Source organism: Onychomys torridus, chromosome 6 (genome assembly GCF_903995425.1).
Source record: "Onychomys torridus chromosome 6, mOncTor1.1, whole genome shotgun sequence".
NCBI lineage: Eukaryota > Metazoa > Chordata > Mammalia > Rodentia > Cricetidae > Onychomys > Onychomys torridus.
The window spans coordinates 92350547-92369343 of NC_050448.1; the positions used below are offsets into that span (position 1 = coordinate 92350547).

General features: G+C 40.3%; 1 protein-coding gene across 1 annotated transcript in view; it reads right to left on the minus strand.

Moving 5' to 3' along the window:
- The window catches only part of Agl (amylo-alpha-1, 6-glucosidase, 4-alpha-glucanotransferase), a 72606-nt gene that overhangs the window by 36443 nt on the left and 17366 nt on the right, over positions 1–18797 (minus strand). Inside the window, exons 4-19 of the mRNA XM_036190378.1 lie at positions 17544–17710; positions 16508–16711; positions 14097–14278; positions 13850–13961; positions 13201–13324; positions 12445–12547; positions 12259–12356; positions 10875–11014; positions 9085–9272; positions 7228–7351; positions 2934–3097; positions 2424–2525; positions 2173–2328; positions 1907–2057; positions 249–373; positions 50–162 (exon numbers count right to left, since the gene is read on the minus strand). Of these exons, the coding sequence (XP_036046271.1) occupies positions 50–162; positions 249–373; positions 1907–2057; positions 2173–2328; positions 2424–2525; positions 2934–3097; positions 7228–7351; positions 9085–9272; positions 10875–11014; positions 12259–12356; positions 12445–12547; positions 13201–13324; positions 13850–13961; positions 14097–14278; positions 16508–16711; positions 17544–17710 (2253 nt within the window). The remainder of the gene's footprint in view (positions 1–49; positions 163–248; positions 374–1906; positions 2058–2172; positions 2329–2423; positions 2526–2933; positions 3098–7227; positions 7352–9084; positions 9273–10874; positions 11015–12258; positions 12357–12444; positions 12548–13200; positions 13325–13849; positions 13962–14096; positions 14279–16507; positions 16712–17543; positions 17711–18797) is intronic.

An 18797-nucleotide genomic window follows, 5' to 3' on the forward strand; every position in this document is an offset into this window, starting at 1 on the left:
ATATTTTCAATATAAGTAAAGTCAACCATTTGAACTCTAATTAACATACCTGAATATGATAACACTTCCTGGTGATAGATTTTCAAATTCTATTTCCTGAATATATTCATTGGGACCCTTTGTAGAAACTCCAGCTTGTTTGACAATTTTACTTTCATGAAGCTTGAAAAAGATACAGAAAACCCATTCATTAACTAATTTAAATTTCTTAAAATATTAAGCACAGTGAAAACCAGAACCCCAAATACCTGGATGTGCTCTCTGAGCTCCACCGCCACGTCTGGCATTCCATTGATTGAGCTCCCATCTTTTTTATACGGTTTTGAATTCCTCTCCACAGTTCTAGCTTCAAGAACTACTTCTTCAATTTTGCCTAGGAAAATATAAACATTTTAACAAAAACTATTCTAAAGTACATTCAAAACTTAACGTTAGGAGAGACTCTTTAAAGATCAAATACTCACACAAGAGATGAAATTACCATTTAGTGAACTGGATAATGGAAATGTTCTGAGAATGGTCAGGATCAACACAAATCTTGAGACAGAATGTGTTCTCCAAGAGTGCTCTAAGATAACTATGGAGCTGGGAGTGTAGGTCAGTGGTGCAATGCATGCTTTGCATGAGTAATACCTTGGGTTTAAGACCCAGTACCAAAAAATACTAAACAAACAGAAGAAAAACTTAAGTAAGGATATTAGCAAAGACTGGAGCAGACCACTAAACATAAATACATGAAGTTAAAGTGGGTTATGAATATTTGACCCTAAAATTCTTTAGGTTGACAATTTTTGTTTTTGTTTTTTGAGACAGGGTTTCACTGTGCAGCTCTGGCTGTACTGGATCTCACTCTGTAGACCAGGCTGGCCTCAAACTCACAGAGATCTGCCTGCCTCTGCCTCTGCCTCCTGAGTGCTGGGATTAAAGGTGTGCACTACCACTGCCTAGCTAGGTTGACAATTTTTAAAAGTTGAAGTCATAGATATTTAGCAACTAGCAAGAAATATAGAATATGGGCTGGGGATGGATGTGTGAATCTGTAATCAGAGCAACTTGGGAGGCTGAGACAGAACAGCACCTTCAAGTCCAGGGCTATCTGGTAGATTTTAGGCTAGCCTGTATGACTATGGTCCTGTCACCTTAAAAAAATACATACATCAGACACACACACACACACACACACACACACACACACACACACACAGAGTATGGTTGTTTTTTTAGACTCTTCATTCTATTAACAAGCAGTTGCTATTTGTGTAAGAGTATGCTGTGTTATACTACACTATCTAAAATAGTAAGGAGTAAAATGCAGACATCTAGCAAAAAGTCAACCAACAATAAGGGAAGATCTCAGGGACATATGAATGTCAAAGAGAGACAGACTATGTACTTAGAGGTAGGACTTCAGTCCTTGAAGGCTATAAATAATAACAATATATAGGTAGGTAAGAAGACTACATGGAGAATGGTGAAAACATCTACTTGGCTGAATGCGAGACTGACAGAAGGCTAGAATGGTAGATGAGGATGGGTTACATGAGCAGTCTTAATATTTGCCTTTTAAATATACACACGTGTATATATGCATATATATAGTACATGTATATATGCTATGTACACGTAAAAATGGAAACACCGACACATATGTTATCCACAGTATAAGGAAACACATGTTTATATATATTAGGAAAAAAAGGGATACATTAAAATGCAAACAAAAATATTTCACAACTCAAACAATGTTAACGTTCAGGTATATTCTTGTCTAGATTTTGTTCCATGCAGTAAAATTGCTCCATCTAAGTTCTTTTCTCAACCAAGTTTGTGTGTCATGTATGACATATAAAGACAAAGTGCCAATGTAACTTCGTGATGTAATCTACCAGTGCTCGGGTTGGATTACCAGGGATGCACATTTGAGGCACTTCTTTGCTGTAAAATGAAGTCTTGGGATTCCTAAAAGCAGTCCTAGACACAGCGACAACCGACTGGTGGGTGCTCGGTGAGTGCCTCGTCACCGCCACTATGTCCTCATCCACTTGGTCCACGTACACCTGAGAAGTGGGGAGAATCTGCTCAGAGCCACGTCGGGAAACAAGGGCTCAGTTCAGAAGGCCTTCCTTTGAAATGGAAAGTCCAGAGGGCAATTTTTAAAATTTCATTTCTCACCTGAATGAAACCCTTGGCTCCCAGCTCTTGATGGAGTCTATTGATGGCACATCTGGCTGCAATAATCCCACTCTGGACATTAACATCTCCTGCACTTGATGGCGACGCACCAGGATTCCACTTAGTATAAAATCGTTCTTCAGCGACCACTGAAATCTGAAGAGGTAAAGCTTGGTCACATGTACATGATAATTACAATGAAAACGTGGATAAAAATGACCAGTGCTGCTGGTCAAGTGGATTAAACACACCTGATGGGGCACTAGCTCATCATAGCCTCTTGTACTTCCACTAGCACAGCATGCCATGGAAACAATCGTGGTACTTGGAAGAGCATCGTAGGCTGACCTGTGCTAGAAAAGAAGAAAGCAAAAGCTACGTTCCTTCAAATGCGAAGTGACATGCACACTCCATCAGCCCAGCGACGCCAAAGAACAAGTACGGACACGCTCTGTAAGGCACGTGACTTGTTTCAAAACAACAAAACACTTTAAAATCAAGGCATTTCAGGGTGGGGGATTTAGCTCAGTGGCAGAGCGCTTGCCTAGCAAGCACAAGGCCCTGGGTTCGATCCTCAGCTCCGGCAAAAAAAAAGAAAAAAAAAAAAAAATCAAGGCATTTCAACCACTGAAAAAGTATGTGGATATCATTGCCATCAAGGACCAGATGTGTAGTTAACAAGCCGGATACATCTACACAGATGGCTAAATATTAAAACATTTAGCAAAATAAGGCAGCATAAGAAACAGGTTGGTGCTTACCACAATTGGACACTCATTATCGTGGGTAATGTCCATAAACAGGGCATGCGCAATAGCTGGCATCAGAGGCCTCAAACAGGGCTGCACAAAGGACCCAACAGGTTCCCCTCCGTACCGGTAAACTAACCTGCCCTCTTCATGACTGTTGTATGCACTCATTGCCTCTGCAGACAGAACAGAGCAGTTTAGTAACCCTGTTTCTCACAATGTCCAAGAGAAGGCTAGATTCTGAGCATGACTGACTTCCAAGGCATATCAACATTATTAACAGTGGAGTTAAGTCATTAAGCAAATGTCACCAACTCCAAGTGACCAACACAACTACAACTTAACTGGAGAAACAACTTGAGTAGAAAAAAAAAGGGTCAATAGCTGTTAACTGGGATGCTGATTATATTAAATCTGTGGGAATATATCTAAAAAATGCATCATATAGTAGTAGGTTAAAACAGATCTGTGTATTTTCAAAATATACAAATATGGTTCTGGTTTTGAGTCAGTAATTTACCACACCTACCTTACTCCCTTTCTCACTCACTCTTTCAAATCAATTAATTAATTTTGTGGACATATTGTGTGTGCACAGGTGCCACCATATGTGTACAAGTCAGAGGACAACTTTCAGGAGTCTGCTGTCTCCTTCCACCATGTGGGCTATGGGGACCTAACTCAGATCACCTGGCTTGGGGACAAGCATCTTTACTCACTGGGTCATCTCACCAGCTTTCTTTCCATTTATTATCTATCTATCTATCTATCTATCTATCTATCTATCTATCTATCTATTTTTGGTTTTTCGAGACAGGGTTTCTCTGTAGCTTTGGAGCCTGTCCTGGACTAGCTCTGTAGACCAGGCTGGCCTTGAACTCACAGAGATCCACCTGTCTCTGCCACCCGAGTGCTGGGATTACAGGTGTGTGCCACCACTACCCAGCCCCTTTTATTTTTTGAGACAGGATCTCAAAAAATGTATCCTAGACTAGGCTGGTAGTCTAGGTAGTGCAGGCTGGTCCTAAACATGTGATCCTCTTGCCTCAGTCTCCTAAGTGGTGAGATTACAGGTGTAAACCATCATACCTGGCTTCACTGGTCTTTCTGTTTGAAATTAAGTATCTTAGTACAAACTAGAAATTTACCTGTTAAAAGGAAACTCATTAGGTATTGCATATACAAGCTATTACATGCCTTATAATCCACTTAAACAAAAGCAAAGCATCTCATGCTGTGGAACAATCCTCTTGTACACTGTAAAGATTTGTCACTCGAACGGGTTTAATAAAATGCTGATTGGCCAGTAGCCAGGCAGGAAGTAACCAAACTAAGGATGATGGGAAGGAAATAGGCAGAGTCAGGAGTTGCCAGCTAGATGAAGAGGGAGCAGGAGATGTACATGCCATGCTAATAAAGGTACCACAATGTGGCAAAGCATAAATAGAAATATAGGTTAACTTAAAATGTAAGAGCTAATTAGTAATAAGCCTGAGCTATTGGCTAAACATTTATAATTAATATAAGCTTCTGTGTGGTAATTTGGGAAGTGGCTGCTGGGTATTTGGGAACAGGCAGTTGGGACAGGAAATATCCCTTTACATATGGCGTTCCAATGTGTGGCCAAAATCTCCACATAAAACCCGACAAAGCTTAAAAAAGGATTCTAAACACATAAAAATAGAGTCAAATTCCACTTCTTGGTAACTGCTTTTTCTCTGGTGGGGTCTGTTTGCTGGCAGTGAGTAGAGGCATGGCTCCTTTAAGAGATGGTATCCTGACAGCGTTAACAGCAAAAACCATGCAGCTCTTTTAAGAGGTCCTGTTACCAAACACTTAAATGGTGTTTATGAGTAGTGGGTGGCACAATACTTGATGGCAATGTGGACCCAGAAACTTCTCAGAGTTGGGGTAATAAACGTGACTTGCTGGTACCTCCACCATGAAGCTAGGCTCTCAGAACCAAAGAATGAGGTGTAGCCAGCCACTAAAGCCACCACTTTGGTCCTAGCCATGCCTCTTAGCAGTTTAAAGATTCATGTGGTCAGCAAGATAGAGATATGCAGTAAAGACAGATTAAGACAAAACAAAACAAAACAAAACAAAAAAAACCAAAACCATCAAGACCTCTAAATGGTTCACAGTGTGTTTAAAAATATATGTAGGCTTGGGAGAGAAAAGAAAAAGGGTAGAAAAAGTCCTTAAAAAAGAAAGAGTAATAAAGAAACTATAACATGTAAAGATAGAAAATAAACAGAGTCTGGATTATGTATATTATTGTGTTGTCTTTAAAATTTTTGGCTAGCCAGGCGGTGGTGGTGCACGCCTTTAATCCCAGCACTCGGGAGGCAGAGCCAGGTGGATCTCTGTGAGTTTGAGGCCAGCCTGGGCTACCAAATGAGTTCCAGGAAAGGCACAAAGCTACACAGAGAAACCCTGTCTCGAAAAACCAAACAAACAAACAAACAAACAGATGTGTTACTCTGGAAAAGAGGTTCTGCTTTTATTTCCACAGGAGAGGCTCTGGATTCATAGTGGGCTAAGAAAAATCAGGTCTGATCAAGAAAGACCCCCTGAAAAAAAATCTCTGATGGGAACAGATGACCCAGATGATCCTTCATCTCAGAGCGCCTCTGTTGCAGTTTCCTCTGAGTTCTGCATCCAGAACAGCTTCAAGGCTGCTGCTGAGATGATCCAGCCTCACAGACTACTCTAGCCAAGACTTAATCATTATCCTAAATTTTCACAGGGTCCCTCAAAGGTTATCAGCACCCCCAATCAGCAGGAAGTAGTCTAGAGAACTACGCCTGCATTCCCAAAATATTGGTTACAGATGTTTGCCATTGTTTAGAGGGGGTGGTTAAAAGTTGTTATTGGTAATGATCAGGAAAAAAAGCTGAACAAAGGAGATTAGATTCAGGGATCTCATTCTAAAAAGAAAAAAAAGGGGGGATATAGAAATGACAGGATAAAAGGACAGATTACTGAATCTACTTTAATCCATAAAAAGCTATTAATCTCAGAATATTTTACATTGGTATGGATTTTAGTTTACTGTTCCAAATTTAAAGTTAATTTTTCTACTCTAGCTTAGGTTATTATGCTTTTACAGCTCATTTAAAAATGTAATGTACAATTAAATACAGATTAATAGTCATCTATAATAGTCAAACTTATAGTCATGTCAGGTATGTTTTGAAGGTCATACACATATATTTAGATAGATGATCTTCAAACAATTCAGACTTACAGAATATGGAATTTAATATGTTTAATAACCTAAGACCTTTCATAACAGTGAGACATGTCTGCTCCTGGCAGCACCAATCTACTTCAGAGAAGATGATGGGCATCAAAGAAACTCCACATGGAGTTTGTTTTCTGTATGACAAAAGCTAGCCATGTGGGCAAAGAAACCGGCCATGCCTCACTTGCTGACAGTTACTGTCCAAACAGGATAGAAGGACACAAAAAGCAATGTGATGGCCGAACTTTGCCAAGACAAGGTAGGACAGTCCTTCAGAATCCCTCTTCACAGTGAAGTCTGTAAGATACGCCAGGCCTGTAGGCCAAAGAGGATGACCCAATGTTACAGAGGAACCCTGGGTGATTGTCCAGACAGACTGATGTCCCTGTCAATATGTAATATTTCACCCTTCTGGGGTCTTTGATGGAGTTGAAGACTTAATGGTTATAATTATAGTTTTCCTTAGTTATATGGATACAAAACTTTAGGCTCACCAAGATACGATAGATAGTTAGGTATTTTCTCTAATTCTGTCAAATACAGATAGACTGGCTACTGTAACTGTAATTCTTACTTGATAACCATTTTTGTTGTATATAATCTTACATAATTTTATAGTCTATGTTAAGGTTAAAACCTTCTTTTTAATTAGACAAAGGGGGAAATGCTATGGAATAATCCTCTTGTACACACTTGAATTAGTTTAATAAAATGCTGACCGGCCAGTAGCCAGACAGGAAGTATAGGCAGGGCGACCAAACTAATGATGAAAGGAAATGGGTGGAATTAGGGGTCATCAGCCAGATGCAGAGGGCGCAGATGGACGTGCCATGCTAGTAAAGGACTGCCATGTAGCAGAGCATAAACAGAAATATGGGTTAACTTAAAATGTAAGAGCTAGTTAGTAATAAGCCTGAGATATCATCCGAACATTTATAATTAATATAAGCTTCTGTGTGGTAATTTAGGAAGAGGCTGCTGGGTATTGGGGAACAGGCAGTTGGGATAGGAAACATCCATTTACAATCTCAGACAGGAAATGGACTTCAGTGAGCCTACCTCTTATTAAGGAACTGATGCCCAGTCTAGTAACAAAGATATTGTCCAGCTCTTCGCTTCCTGTGAACAGCTCAGCCACTACATAAAGATTGGGCTGTAATTTTCTAGCAGCATCCAGCATGTACTGCAAAAAGCATAGTCACAAATGTGAAAGACAGAAGAGAGCAAGACGGAGAGGGGAGGAGGGGACAAGACTAGGTGTGGATTTGACATGAGATGCGTACAAGGGAAACACAAAAGAAATACCAAATAAAGTCTGACGTGCACATGTGAGACAGCATGAAAGAGATCAGCACTCGTGGAGGTCCGAGGGTTTACAGAGAACAACAGTGAAAAGAAGATTAGGTTTGCAGACACAGGGACAGAGGGGAAGGAAAAAGAAAAAAGGAAAATGTTAGTGTCGTTAACAACACAGCATGTGACACTGCAATTCTGCCAGACTTCCCCTGTTTTTGTTTTTAATACCTCTATTAAGATTATTAATCTCTGGGTGGCTAATTAAGTCAGAACTGATAGTTACATCTGATGGTGAATTATTTAGTAAAGGTTAGGCTAAACCCATCCTGTAGATGACAACAAATGCCAGCACCTTACCACTTCTACATGTGCGTGTGTAATGCATATGTAAGATTGGTGCTACTGATTTACCAGAGAAACAGGTAATAGTGGTTAATAATCAGATTGTTACCAATTTTTTTTGAAGGAATTCTTATGCAGAGGTTAGTAAAATACCTGCAATTTTATCAGCTAAGAAGTAGAATCCTAGAGGACTTTGCCATTTAAAATTTAATTTGCTATATAACATTATAGCAATGTTACAAATATGGCTTTTTTACTGTTGCTAAAAGCATAGCTGAAAAAGACTCTCTGCTTAATTTTTAGAGGTAAATAATGTTCTACCAGCCTGGTTAATGTTTCTTATCAAATCCCCCCCAATTAAAACCATCTAGAATCACAAAAACACATACACACACAGAGAAAATGTGAACTAAATGAGTTAATGTTTTTTATATAAGCACTTTTTCTTTTCATTTTTTGAGACAGGGTCTCTCTATGTAGCCCTGGTTGTCCTGGAACTCACTCTGTTACCAGGCTGGGCCTCAAACGCACAGAGATCCCCTGCCTCTGCCTTCTAATGCTGGAATCTAAGGCATGAACCACTAAATTGGGCTTATAAGAACATATTTCCACAAACTGTCACTTTAAAAACTACTAAAGATAAAGTTATAAGAGGTGAGTACTGACATTGCTCAAAGGCCCAAAGAACAGATTACAGTTAGCTTTCATTATGTTTCTAAAGATGACTGATTAAAAACGAAATTAAAAGCCAAAGTTGAATAATCACTATAATGTATAATACACTATTCAACTTTACATTTAAAATACATATTGGAAATAACCTAAAAGACACCTTAATATTTTATATATTGTCAATAAAGTTATCATGCATATTATTACATAAAATTATAATCTTTTTTTCTAATTTAAAAACTAACTTACTAAACATTTTATAGCCTAGTATTCTATAACAGTTATATCAAAAGATTGTTAGAGGCTGGGCATGGTGGTGCACATCTTTAATCTCAGCACTATACAGGCAGAGGCAGGTGGATCTGAGTTCGAGGCTAGCCTGGTCTACAGAACAAGATCAACTAGGGCTACATAGTAAAATCTGTCTCAAAAAAAATCAAAAACAAAACCAGGTTGTTAGAATTAGATAAGCTGTCGTATGTGTCGAACATTACCACTAAATCAACAGCAGTGCACAAGAGCAGAGTAGACCTGCATGGCAGGAACTTCAAGAAGCCACGAGATGTCACTCTATTTCTTTTGTCAAGGGCAAGGAGTTGTTCGTACCTCAGCCACGTGAAGAGGCGTGGAGTGGCAGTTGTCAAGACGCACTCCCTGGAAATAAGTGGCAGTTATCTCGGTGTACTTCTTCATGTGTGCCCACAGATAAGGACAGTCCTCCGGTTTATTCCCATAGCGCAATTTAACACTGTCACCCCAGCAAATCAGTTCTCTCCTTAAATAAACCTCTGAGCCTGGAAAAGAACAATTGCCTTCAGCGGTGCATGAAACTAGAGGACAACAATTATCCCAAGGAAACAATGCTGTTTTCAAACTGCTATTTCTTCCATAAATGGTATTTTGGCTAAATTTAAAAAGTTATTTATGATTTTATGTTATGTGTATGGGTGTTTTGTCTGCATGTGTGTCTGTGTACCATGTATGTGACTGGTGCTCTCAGGGGCCAGAAGAGGGTGATTGATTATCTGGAACTGGAGTTACAGGTGGTTGTGAACCTCCATGTAGAGACTAGGAATTGAATCCAGGTCCTCTGGAAAAGCAACCAGTGCTCTAAACTGCTCGGCCATTGCTCCAGTCTCCTGGATAAAATTACATCTAAGATGAGGATGAGAATACAGCTCAAGCATACAGCACTTATGTGTGTAAAAGGCACTGGGTTGAACTCCCAACACTTTGGGGTGAGAAAAGTAAAATGACATAGGATGAAGTTTTAAGACAGCAATTTAGCTTCTAACTATTTTGTAAAAAGTTCTAGCTTCAGAGTCCCCTAATATACAAAGTTCAAGCTCTTTCTCGAGGAGAAACATTTACAGTGATATCATTCTGCTTTTAAAACTTTAGTTCTTGTTTTGAGAGAGGACTTTGAGCAAGTTCCTGGAACTCACTCTATAGACCAGGCTGGCCTCGAACTCATACAGATCCGCCTGCTTCTGCCTCCCCAGAGTTAGCATTAAAGGGGCGTGACACCATGCCCCAAAGTTTTACACAAATTTTTAAAGCTCCAGCTCTACTCTTAAATTCTCCTTGCCACCCCTTTTAGCAACAGGTATATTAAAACCATGGTATACAGCAGAATGGCTTCTTTCCTTTAGACTTACCAGACAAGGGAGGACAGAAAAACCTTAACTCAAAACTGTATTCTTTAAAAATAAAAACAATTTTTAAATTAACTGTAATGTTACTAAAACAAAGTCTTAGCCCTGGAATTCTGGGGGAGAAAAATACAGCAATGGGTTTCCTCCAGTGAAGAAGGTGGACACTGAGGACGACCGTCTCTAACTTGCCTTCCTTTCCAGTCAACTTCCCGGGCCAATAAGTGAAAACATCTTACAACGTAGTCTAACAAAAGTGGTTTCTAACTTATTTTAAAATGCAGTAGAGGGGCTGGAGAGATGACTCAGTGATTAAGAGTCCTGGCTACTATTCCAGAGGACCTGGGTTCTACTCCCAGCACCCACGTGGTGGCTCACAACTATCTATAAATTTAATCCCAGGGTATCTGACAGCCTCTGTGGGCACTGCATGCATGTGGTACACATACATACACACAGGCAAAACATCCATACACATTAAAAAAAGCAATAGAATATTCTGCTTAAACTGAATCCTAAGTAGACTGATGCTATATGAAACAGACACATGACAGTTTGAGAAAATGAGAGGCGGGGGTGAAGGAGACACATTCGCTCTCAAACTGATGCATTTCTGTTACCTCTAGCCAAACAGTTTAAAAACCAAGAACCTACTGTAAAAACAAAAACAACCAATAAAACAGATGCCAGTTTGAGCCTTCCACAAGCTCGCCCCTATCTAGAGAGAAGGGAAAAGTCAGAGACCTGGCTCAGCAAAGTTGCGAAGGGGATCATCGCCCATCACCCATCCATTGTGTGCCATCAGGAAGCAAGCTTTATCTGGGAGATGCATCATGGACTCTTCTGTGGATAAGGCCATTTCTTCAAAGGGGAAAGTAAAATACCTAGGGAGAGAGAATTAAAAGAAGGTGCACACAAAGAAACTCCATGAAGAGAAGGAGAAGGAGCACCATTAAGATGAAAAAACTGAAGAATAGCTAACATTAAATAACCTTCACAACTTCATAGAATTATAGAGAAACCACTGAGGATTCCCCACCCTTTAGCTGCCTAACATACACTGTGCACTTCATAAAAGGTTGGTTAGTTTTATGTTTCAGATGAGCATTTTGCCTGAACATACCGAGTACACTGTGTGTATGTCTGGTGGCCGTGGAGGCAGAAGAGGACAAGGCGTTCCGTGGAACTGGAGTTATGGGTGGATCCACCAAGCAGAAGCTGGGAACTGGGCCCAGGTCCACCGCAAGAGCAGCAAGTGCTGAGCCATCCTTCTATCCCTGATGCTGCATGTTTTTATGTTAGGAGCTAGGTGCTTGCTCTCTCCGACTAGCACTGAATTTACTACTGCTGAGTGCGATTCATGCAGTGTTTCCAAAAGTTCAGGCACTGGAACCTTAACTCCTTTGCCCCTCCCCTTCTTTAGACACAGTCTCACTTTCCAGCACAGGGACCCTGACCTTGGACTTTTCCTGTCTCTGCTTCCATATTGTGGGATTACAGACATGTCCCACCACACCAGGCATGGAGCCTTAATTCCTTAACGTAGTGTTGTTAGGAGATGAAGCCCAGTGACTGGTGTCCTGGTTCTGCGCAGGACACCCTCAGGAGTGGACGAACATCTTTCTCTTCTGGGTGAGTTCTTGCATAGGTATCATGGTGGTGGGTTTTCAGAAGCCACCTTGTGTTTTGTCTTCCATCTATACTCACTTGCCTGTCACCTTCCTGCCATCAACTGAGACAGACCAGCCCTGGCCAGAAAATGAGCAGATACTGCTGCCATGTTCTTAGACTTCCTGGCCTATGGACCTTGAACCAAATTAAACTCCCTTTCTTTATAAATTACCCAATCTTGGGCATTCTGTTTTAGCAACAGAACAGACTGACATTAAATATGCAGTTCTCCAGAAATACCAACATAAATAAATGTAATTTGGTTCAAATTGGTGAGTTTTTCTAATTAAAGACTTGTCTGTCAAAATTAATCAGTAATAAGCCTATTTCTGAATCAGAACTTCTATTTCAATATACTGTATTGAAGAAAAAGAAACATTTATATCAAGTTGAAAAGTTAAATGTTCTCAAGTTTTGATTATCATCAAGAGGACATTTTAAAAAATAGAATGTATACCTGGTAACTAAAGGATGTTTTCTAGTGACGGGCCCTAGTTTAGGGCCGTGGCCAGCCAGTCGTTCATAAAACACGTTTCCCAAAAGACAATTAACAGCCTAGAAAACATTGAATTATGTTACAATGCCAGTGAAAATGCCAGGAACTCAGACTCAAAGAAAAGCAGCGATTCAGAGCTGGCTGGACCTGTTCCTGGTGGCAGCTGGTGAGGTGGTGCTTCTCTGCATTTAACTCCTCAAGTCTCTTCCGGAACCAGTTACAGCACTCTTCAATTGCAGCTGGCCCAGTGCTGGCAAACAGGAAAACAAGCGTTAGTGCTTGCAAAACCCAGACTTCAACATTTCCCACCTAGTGTCACAGAAATCTAAACACCGTATCAGGACTGAGGAGCCTTTTCAGTTGTAAAAATTTTAATTACACATTTAGCAGGATGGCCTGACACAGAGAATGCAGGAAAGGTCAGGTGTTGAAATTGTAAAAACATGGCAGATTTCTTTATTTTATTTTTAAAAATATTTTCTTTTCTGTTTTTTTTTTTTCAAGACAGGGTTTCTCTGTGTATCTTTGCACCTTTCCTGGAACTCACTTGGTAGCCTAGGCTGGCCTCGAACTCACGGAGATCCGCCTGCCTCCGCCTCCCGAGTGCTGGGATTAGAGGCGTGTGCCACCACTGCCCGGCTTAAAAACATTTTCACATTTATTATTTATTAAGTATGTAAAAGTTGTGTATGTGTATGGGTGTGCATAACGTGTGTGTGGTGGTCAAAGGGCAGCTTTCCAGAGTGGATTTTCTTCTTCTGAGGATCAATTTCACATCGTCAGCAAGAGCCTTTACCTACCGAGTCGCCTCATCAACTCCTACCTTTATTCATTTTCTATAAAGGTGTTAATGAACAGTATCAGTATTTATGAGTAACATTACTGGGCAAATGCATAACATACTCATGTGGTACGAAAGTCGCCAGTGCGATGTTCATATCGACAGCACAGCCGAGCCGTCTGTATTCAGGGTCCTGAATAATTTTCAGATGTTCCTTTGGATCAGATTTAGTTACTCTCCTGCTTTCTGAAAGAAAGAAATAATGGTATTTTAAATGCAAACATTGACAGAAGATTATAACTGTCTCTTTTTAAATTTTTCAGTATATAACTATTTCATAGAAAATAAAACAAAAAGTTAACACGGATATTTCCTTCCTCCCTCCCCCTCCTACTTACACACAAATGTGCTTCTCCCACCCGAGTGCTAAGATTAAAGGCAAGAATCACTTTGCCAAGAAAAATTGGAGTTTTGTATTGTAAAAATCCCACAAACATTATGCATAAAGATTTAATAATGATGCTAACTACAGAGAAAGAGTCATCCTTTAAGAGTAACCTTAAGGCCGGGTGGTGGTGGCACATGCCTTTAATCCCAGCACTCGGGAGGCAGAGCCAGGGGGATCTCTGTGAGTTCAAGGAAAGGCGCAAAACTTCAGGTTTTTTTGTCTCGAAAAAGCCAAAAAACAAAAAAACCAAACAAACAAACAAAAAAAAGAGTAACCTTAAATGTCTTAAAAACAATAGTGACAACCTAGTTTAAAGCCTTTACCTTGAACGAGAAGTGTTCTAAATTGCTCAACTGCTTTGTGAACGTCTACTTGGAAAAACTCCCAGAGCTGAATCCTTGGGAAAATGTCCTCCCAAATTATTTTCCGAATGCACTGAAAAAGTTCAACGTCAAAAACAACATAAAATGAATCTGGCCACATTCCTTTCTCCATATTCTACATATTTCCACTTATATACAGTTAATTTGCTCTTTGGAAGTTTGTGGGTGGTCTTGTGCACACACTTACATTCATGTGTTGATCATTTTCAACCAAAGCGGGGACTCCTTTTTCTCTGTACTTCCCATCTGCCACATCACAGGAGAAATGCCAAAGAGCTCTGTCAAGGACCCAGGCAGGTTTCAAGTGTGGAGAATTAACAAGATTATATGCAGATTCCGGATGTTCGTGGATCCACTTACTGTTAGTAGCTTAAAGAAAAGGGAAGAACACATCTTGCAGTCAGATTGGACTTTATAATCACTATTATTTCTAGTTTATTTTTATTTAGTAAGTAACTTATTTACTTAGTGTTTATTTGTACCTACAATAAATAAACAGATGAAAACAGGATACACTAAGAGCACAGATCATTGTGGTTTGTATTTATTTATTTAGTGATTTTTCAAGACAGGTTTTTTTTTTTGTGTGTGTGTGTGTGTGTGTGTGTGTGTGTGTGTGTGTGTGTGTGTCACTCAGCCTGGAACTTGCTCTGTAGACCAGGCTGCCTCAAACTCAGAGATCTGCTTGCCTCTGCCTCCTGAGCTGGGATTAAAGGTGTGTACCACCACTGCACGGCTTGGTGGCTTGTATTTATAATCCTAGAATTTGGGAGGCTGAGGAAGGATTACCACAAGTTTGATGATGCTTATCCTGGTCTACACAGTGAATTCCAGGCCAGCCTGGGCTACAAAGTGAGACCCTGCCTCAAAAACAAAAACAAAGAAAAACCAAACAGTATACTGCAAGTCTCCTGTGTAGCTAGTTGTGACCAGAGACAAAATTCTATGTGATGCATTGTGGGCAGAGTAATTACACCAGCTTGTATCTTTAAATACTTGACTTCTCCACTAAGTGTGGCAACAGGATCCAGAGCAGCTGTATTTGATTAAACATTTGAAGTGAAGTGTAGGAGATGACGGAGCAACCCAGAAGAACCTGGCTCACCATCATGGCTGAGCGAACACTAATCTTGGAATGCCTGTCTTCTGAAAGGAATAAATGCAATTTCTTATGAAGTGTCTTAATGAGCCACTGCCTAAGCGGTATTCTCTCCCTATTTGTAGCTATGTGTCTACACGTGGTTTGCTAATTTGATGTGAATGTTACCAACACTGTCAGTTTTCAGGTGGTGAATATGGAGTTACTGAAATACAAAGTTTGCACTGTAGACTCTGAAGCCTGGTTCCAAAGTATGTGCAGAAACATCACATTTTGGAATGTATCTTTTTGTTTTGTTTTTGAGACAGGGTTCCTCTGTATAGCCTTGGCTGTCCTGACCACACTCTGTAGCCCAGGCTGGCCTACACTCACAGAGATCCACCTGCCTCTGCCTCATGAGTGCTGGGGTTAAAGGTGTGTGCCACTACTGCCCAGCCAGAATGTATCGTTTTAAAATCCAACTGGTTTGCCATTACGATTAGAGTTTATTACCAATAGTCATGAAATATATATGCTTTTGAGTATCTTCATAATTTCTATGGCTACTTAGGAAAAACTTTATGAAACAGCTACACCCCAAAACTGCTCCATCCAGAATTTCCACTGCTGACATATGTAAAGCAACGGTTTCCAGACTGTCCACACTGCGGTACACACAGTGGATCCTTGTAAGGCACATGGGGTTAAGGAGGAAGGCCAGGGCCACAGGCCCCATGGGGCCAGGCAAGCTGCTTTGAAAGGTAAAGGGAACAAATATCTCTGTAGAGGCGGCTGTCAGGAAAACACCACAATTATGGGGAACCCAAACAGTCTAGCTTTACTCTTTCAGTAATTTAGATGTCGACCTACACTCCTTTACCCCATAAAGGATTAACTCTGAGGATTTATCAATAATTTTCTCTTCAATAATGACTGCTGCTGTTGGGGACAGAGTCTCACAATACAGACCTTCTGATTGGTCTGCAACTCAGTGTGTAGCTCAGGTTGGTCTTGAACTCACAGTGACTCCCTCACCTCTGCCTCCCAAGTGCTGGGATTGCTGGCATACCCACCATGATCAGCATTATATTTTTAAATGTGTGGTACAGAACAAGGGCTCCTGCTGTACAGAATCCCCTTGTCAGTCTGAAAAGTACTTATATTCAGGTGGGAAAAATGTCTAGCTCCCTCACATGCTCATTCTCCTATTTCTGTAAGCACCACATGCAATGTACTTTCATATTGACTATATGTTCACCTAACACTGGCATTATTCTATAAAATGGTTTTAAAATCGAAGGCCTCTTAATTGTTTTTTTGATCTTTAGAATGAATGTTATATAACAGTCAGGGACATGCCTAAGTGGCAGATAGCTTGCTTTCTTTAGCATTCATGAGGTCCAGTGTTCAATTCCTCAGACTGTAAAATACTACTAACAACAACAATTTAAAATCAAATGAAAATACTAATAAAAACAATAAGAATTTAATATTCACGCTGAAATCACTGAAGTGCATACCAGTATGATTGTAGACAACATCCGTAATACAAAGAATATTCCACTCCTTTTTCAGTTTGTCTACTAGCTGCCCAACATCATTCCAGGAATATCTTTTATTGGGTCTTGAAAAGTCAGGATTTAATTCTAGCTGATCAGCAAGGGAGTAGCATGACCTAGACAGTCCGAGAGTCTGTAGTGGGGTGAAGTGAATCATGTTGTAGCCTACAAGTAAGAAAACACAGACCACCTCATGAAAAGGCAAACAGATCACCCTGACGCTAAGCAAGGTATAAACATGAGCTTTCTCATCAACAGTAAGACAGACATGCCAATAGAAAAGGAACCAATGGCTAGGGTTCAAGTCCTAGCTGTACCACAACAGACTGTCACAAATCCACTTATGGCTTCCAGGCTATCACTGTCCTCATCTATAAGAAGTAATGACATGAGCTTTCTGGTAACTATCACCACAGTGCTTAGCTCTTACTAGGTTCAACTGGAATTGCTGACAGGACAGAGCCGCACGTACACAATGTCGTACACAAGTGTAACACTTTAAATGTTCCATGGGACTTGTGTTCACCAGAGTTATGCCACTGAAACTTTCATTCCCTTCTTTATAGTATATTGAGCATGACACCAGAATGTTGATGCTAGTCTATCTTACTTAAGAGGAAAATACAACCGAGTTTCATTTTATTCTTGGCGTGTCCAGCAGCATATGCCTTTTATATAGAAAAGGGATAATCAATATTGGCTAATTAAAATCATATATGATGACACAATTTTCCTTCATATTTTAATAACTTTATTACAAACTTTTATGTGCCAAATAAACCTTATAAATAATAATCATTTTACTTTATGACCAAGTGCCCACCTTTGTTAACCTGACCCACATAACCTGGTATCTGTAGGAGCTGTGGATTTTATTTTTCTCATTACAGTAGTAAGCAAGATTAAAAGGAGAAGGAAAGCCTTTGAGATCTATATCATAGCAACTCCTTTTAGTTTTAAAACAAAGAAAAGAAAAGGAAAGCAAACTGAACACTACCTGATTCCTTTGCAACCCTTAGTCGGCTTTCCCACTCATCAAAGGGTCCTAAACACTTTGCTAAGTATGTCTGGAGAGTAACACAGTCCAGAGGTAACACGTGGTTATCAGCTCCAACACGTAAAACAGGATCCACGACTATGTAACCTCCTCCACTTTTCTCACTCCTAAGGGAAAATAAACCAAAACATTTTTAGTGAGTTAGAGGAAAAAGCATTGATTCAGTTTGATTCTATCTGGAGGGTTAATTGCCCATTTAACCCTCCCTCTGTCCCTCCCTCCCATTCATCCAGGGTCTCATATATTTACTATATAGTAGAGGAAGACCCTGAACTCCAGATCTTCCTGCCTCCATATATGCAGTGATGGGATTATAGGCCTGTGCCACCACACATGGCTAAAATGTGTTTATTTATAAGTATATAAAAGTAATTTACAGGGACTGGAGAGATGGCTCAGGGGTTAAGAGCACTGGCTGTTCTTCCAGAGGTCCCAGGTTCAATTCTCAGCACGCTTTTCCATTTCTGGTATACCATATACCCTCATACAGACATGCATGTAAGCAAACGCCAATGCACATAAAATAAAAATAAATAATTTTTAAAAGTCATTTACAGGGTTGGGGATTTAGCTCAGTGGTAGAGTGCTTGCCTAGCAAGCCCAAGGCCCTGGGTTTGGTCCTCAACTCCAGGGTGGTGGGGAGGGGAGTCATTTACATCTGGGTGGTGGTGGCACATGCCTTTCATCCCAGCACTCAGGAGGCAGAGGCAGGTGGATCTCTGTGAGTTTGAGGCCAGCCTGGTCTACAGAGTGAGATCCAGGAACGGCTCCAAAGCTAAACAGAGAAACCCTGCCTGAAAATAAATAAATAAATGAGTGAATGAATGAATGAATAACTAAATAAATAGAAAAGCCATTTTCAAGGTTGCACTAAAACACACTATGTATTTTCTTCCCTTTTCTTATTATGTGTTTGTGTCTGTCAGTGTGTGGCTATGTGCACTTGAGTGAAGACACCTGTGGAGCCTTCAGAAGAGGGTGATGAATCTCCTGGAGCTGGAGTTACAGGAAGGAGGCTGCGGGCCACTTGATCAGTGAAGGTTGGAAACAAAACTTGGGTTCTCAGTGAGAGCAGTTCAAGCTCTTAACCACTAATTCATCTTTCTAGCCCCCAAACAGGTATTTCCGATCCTTTCTCAGCTACTATAGATCTCCATAGAATAAAATATGACATCTACTATCGTTGATCTATTA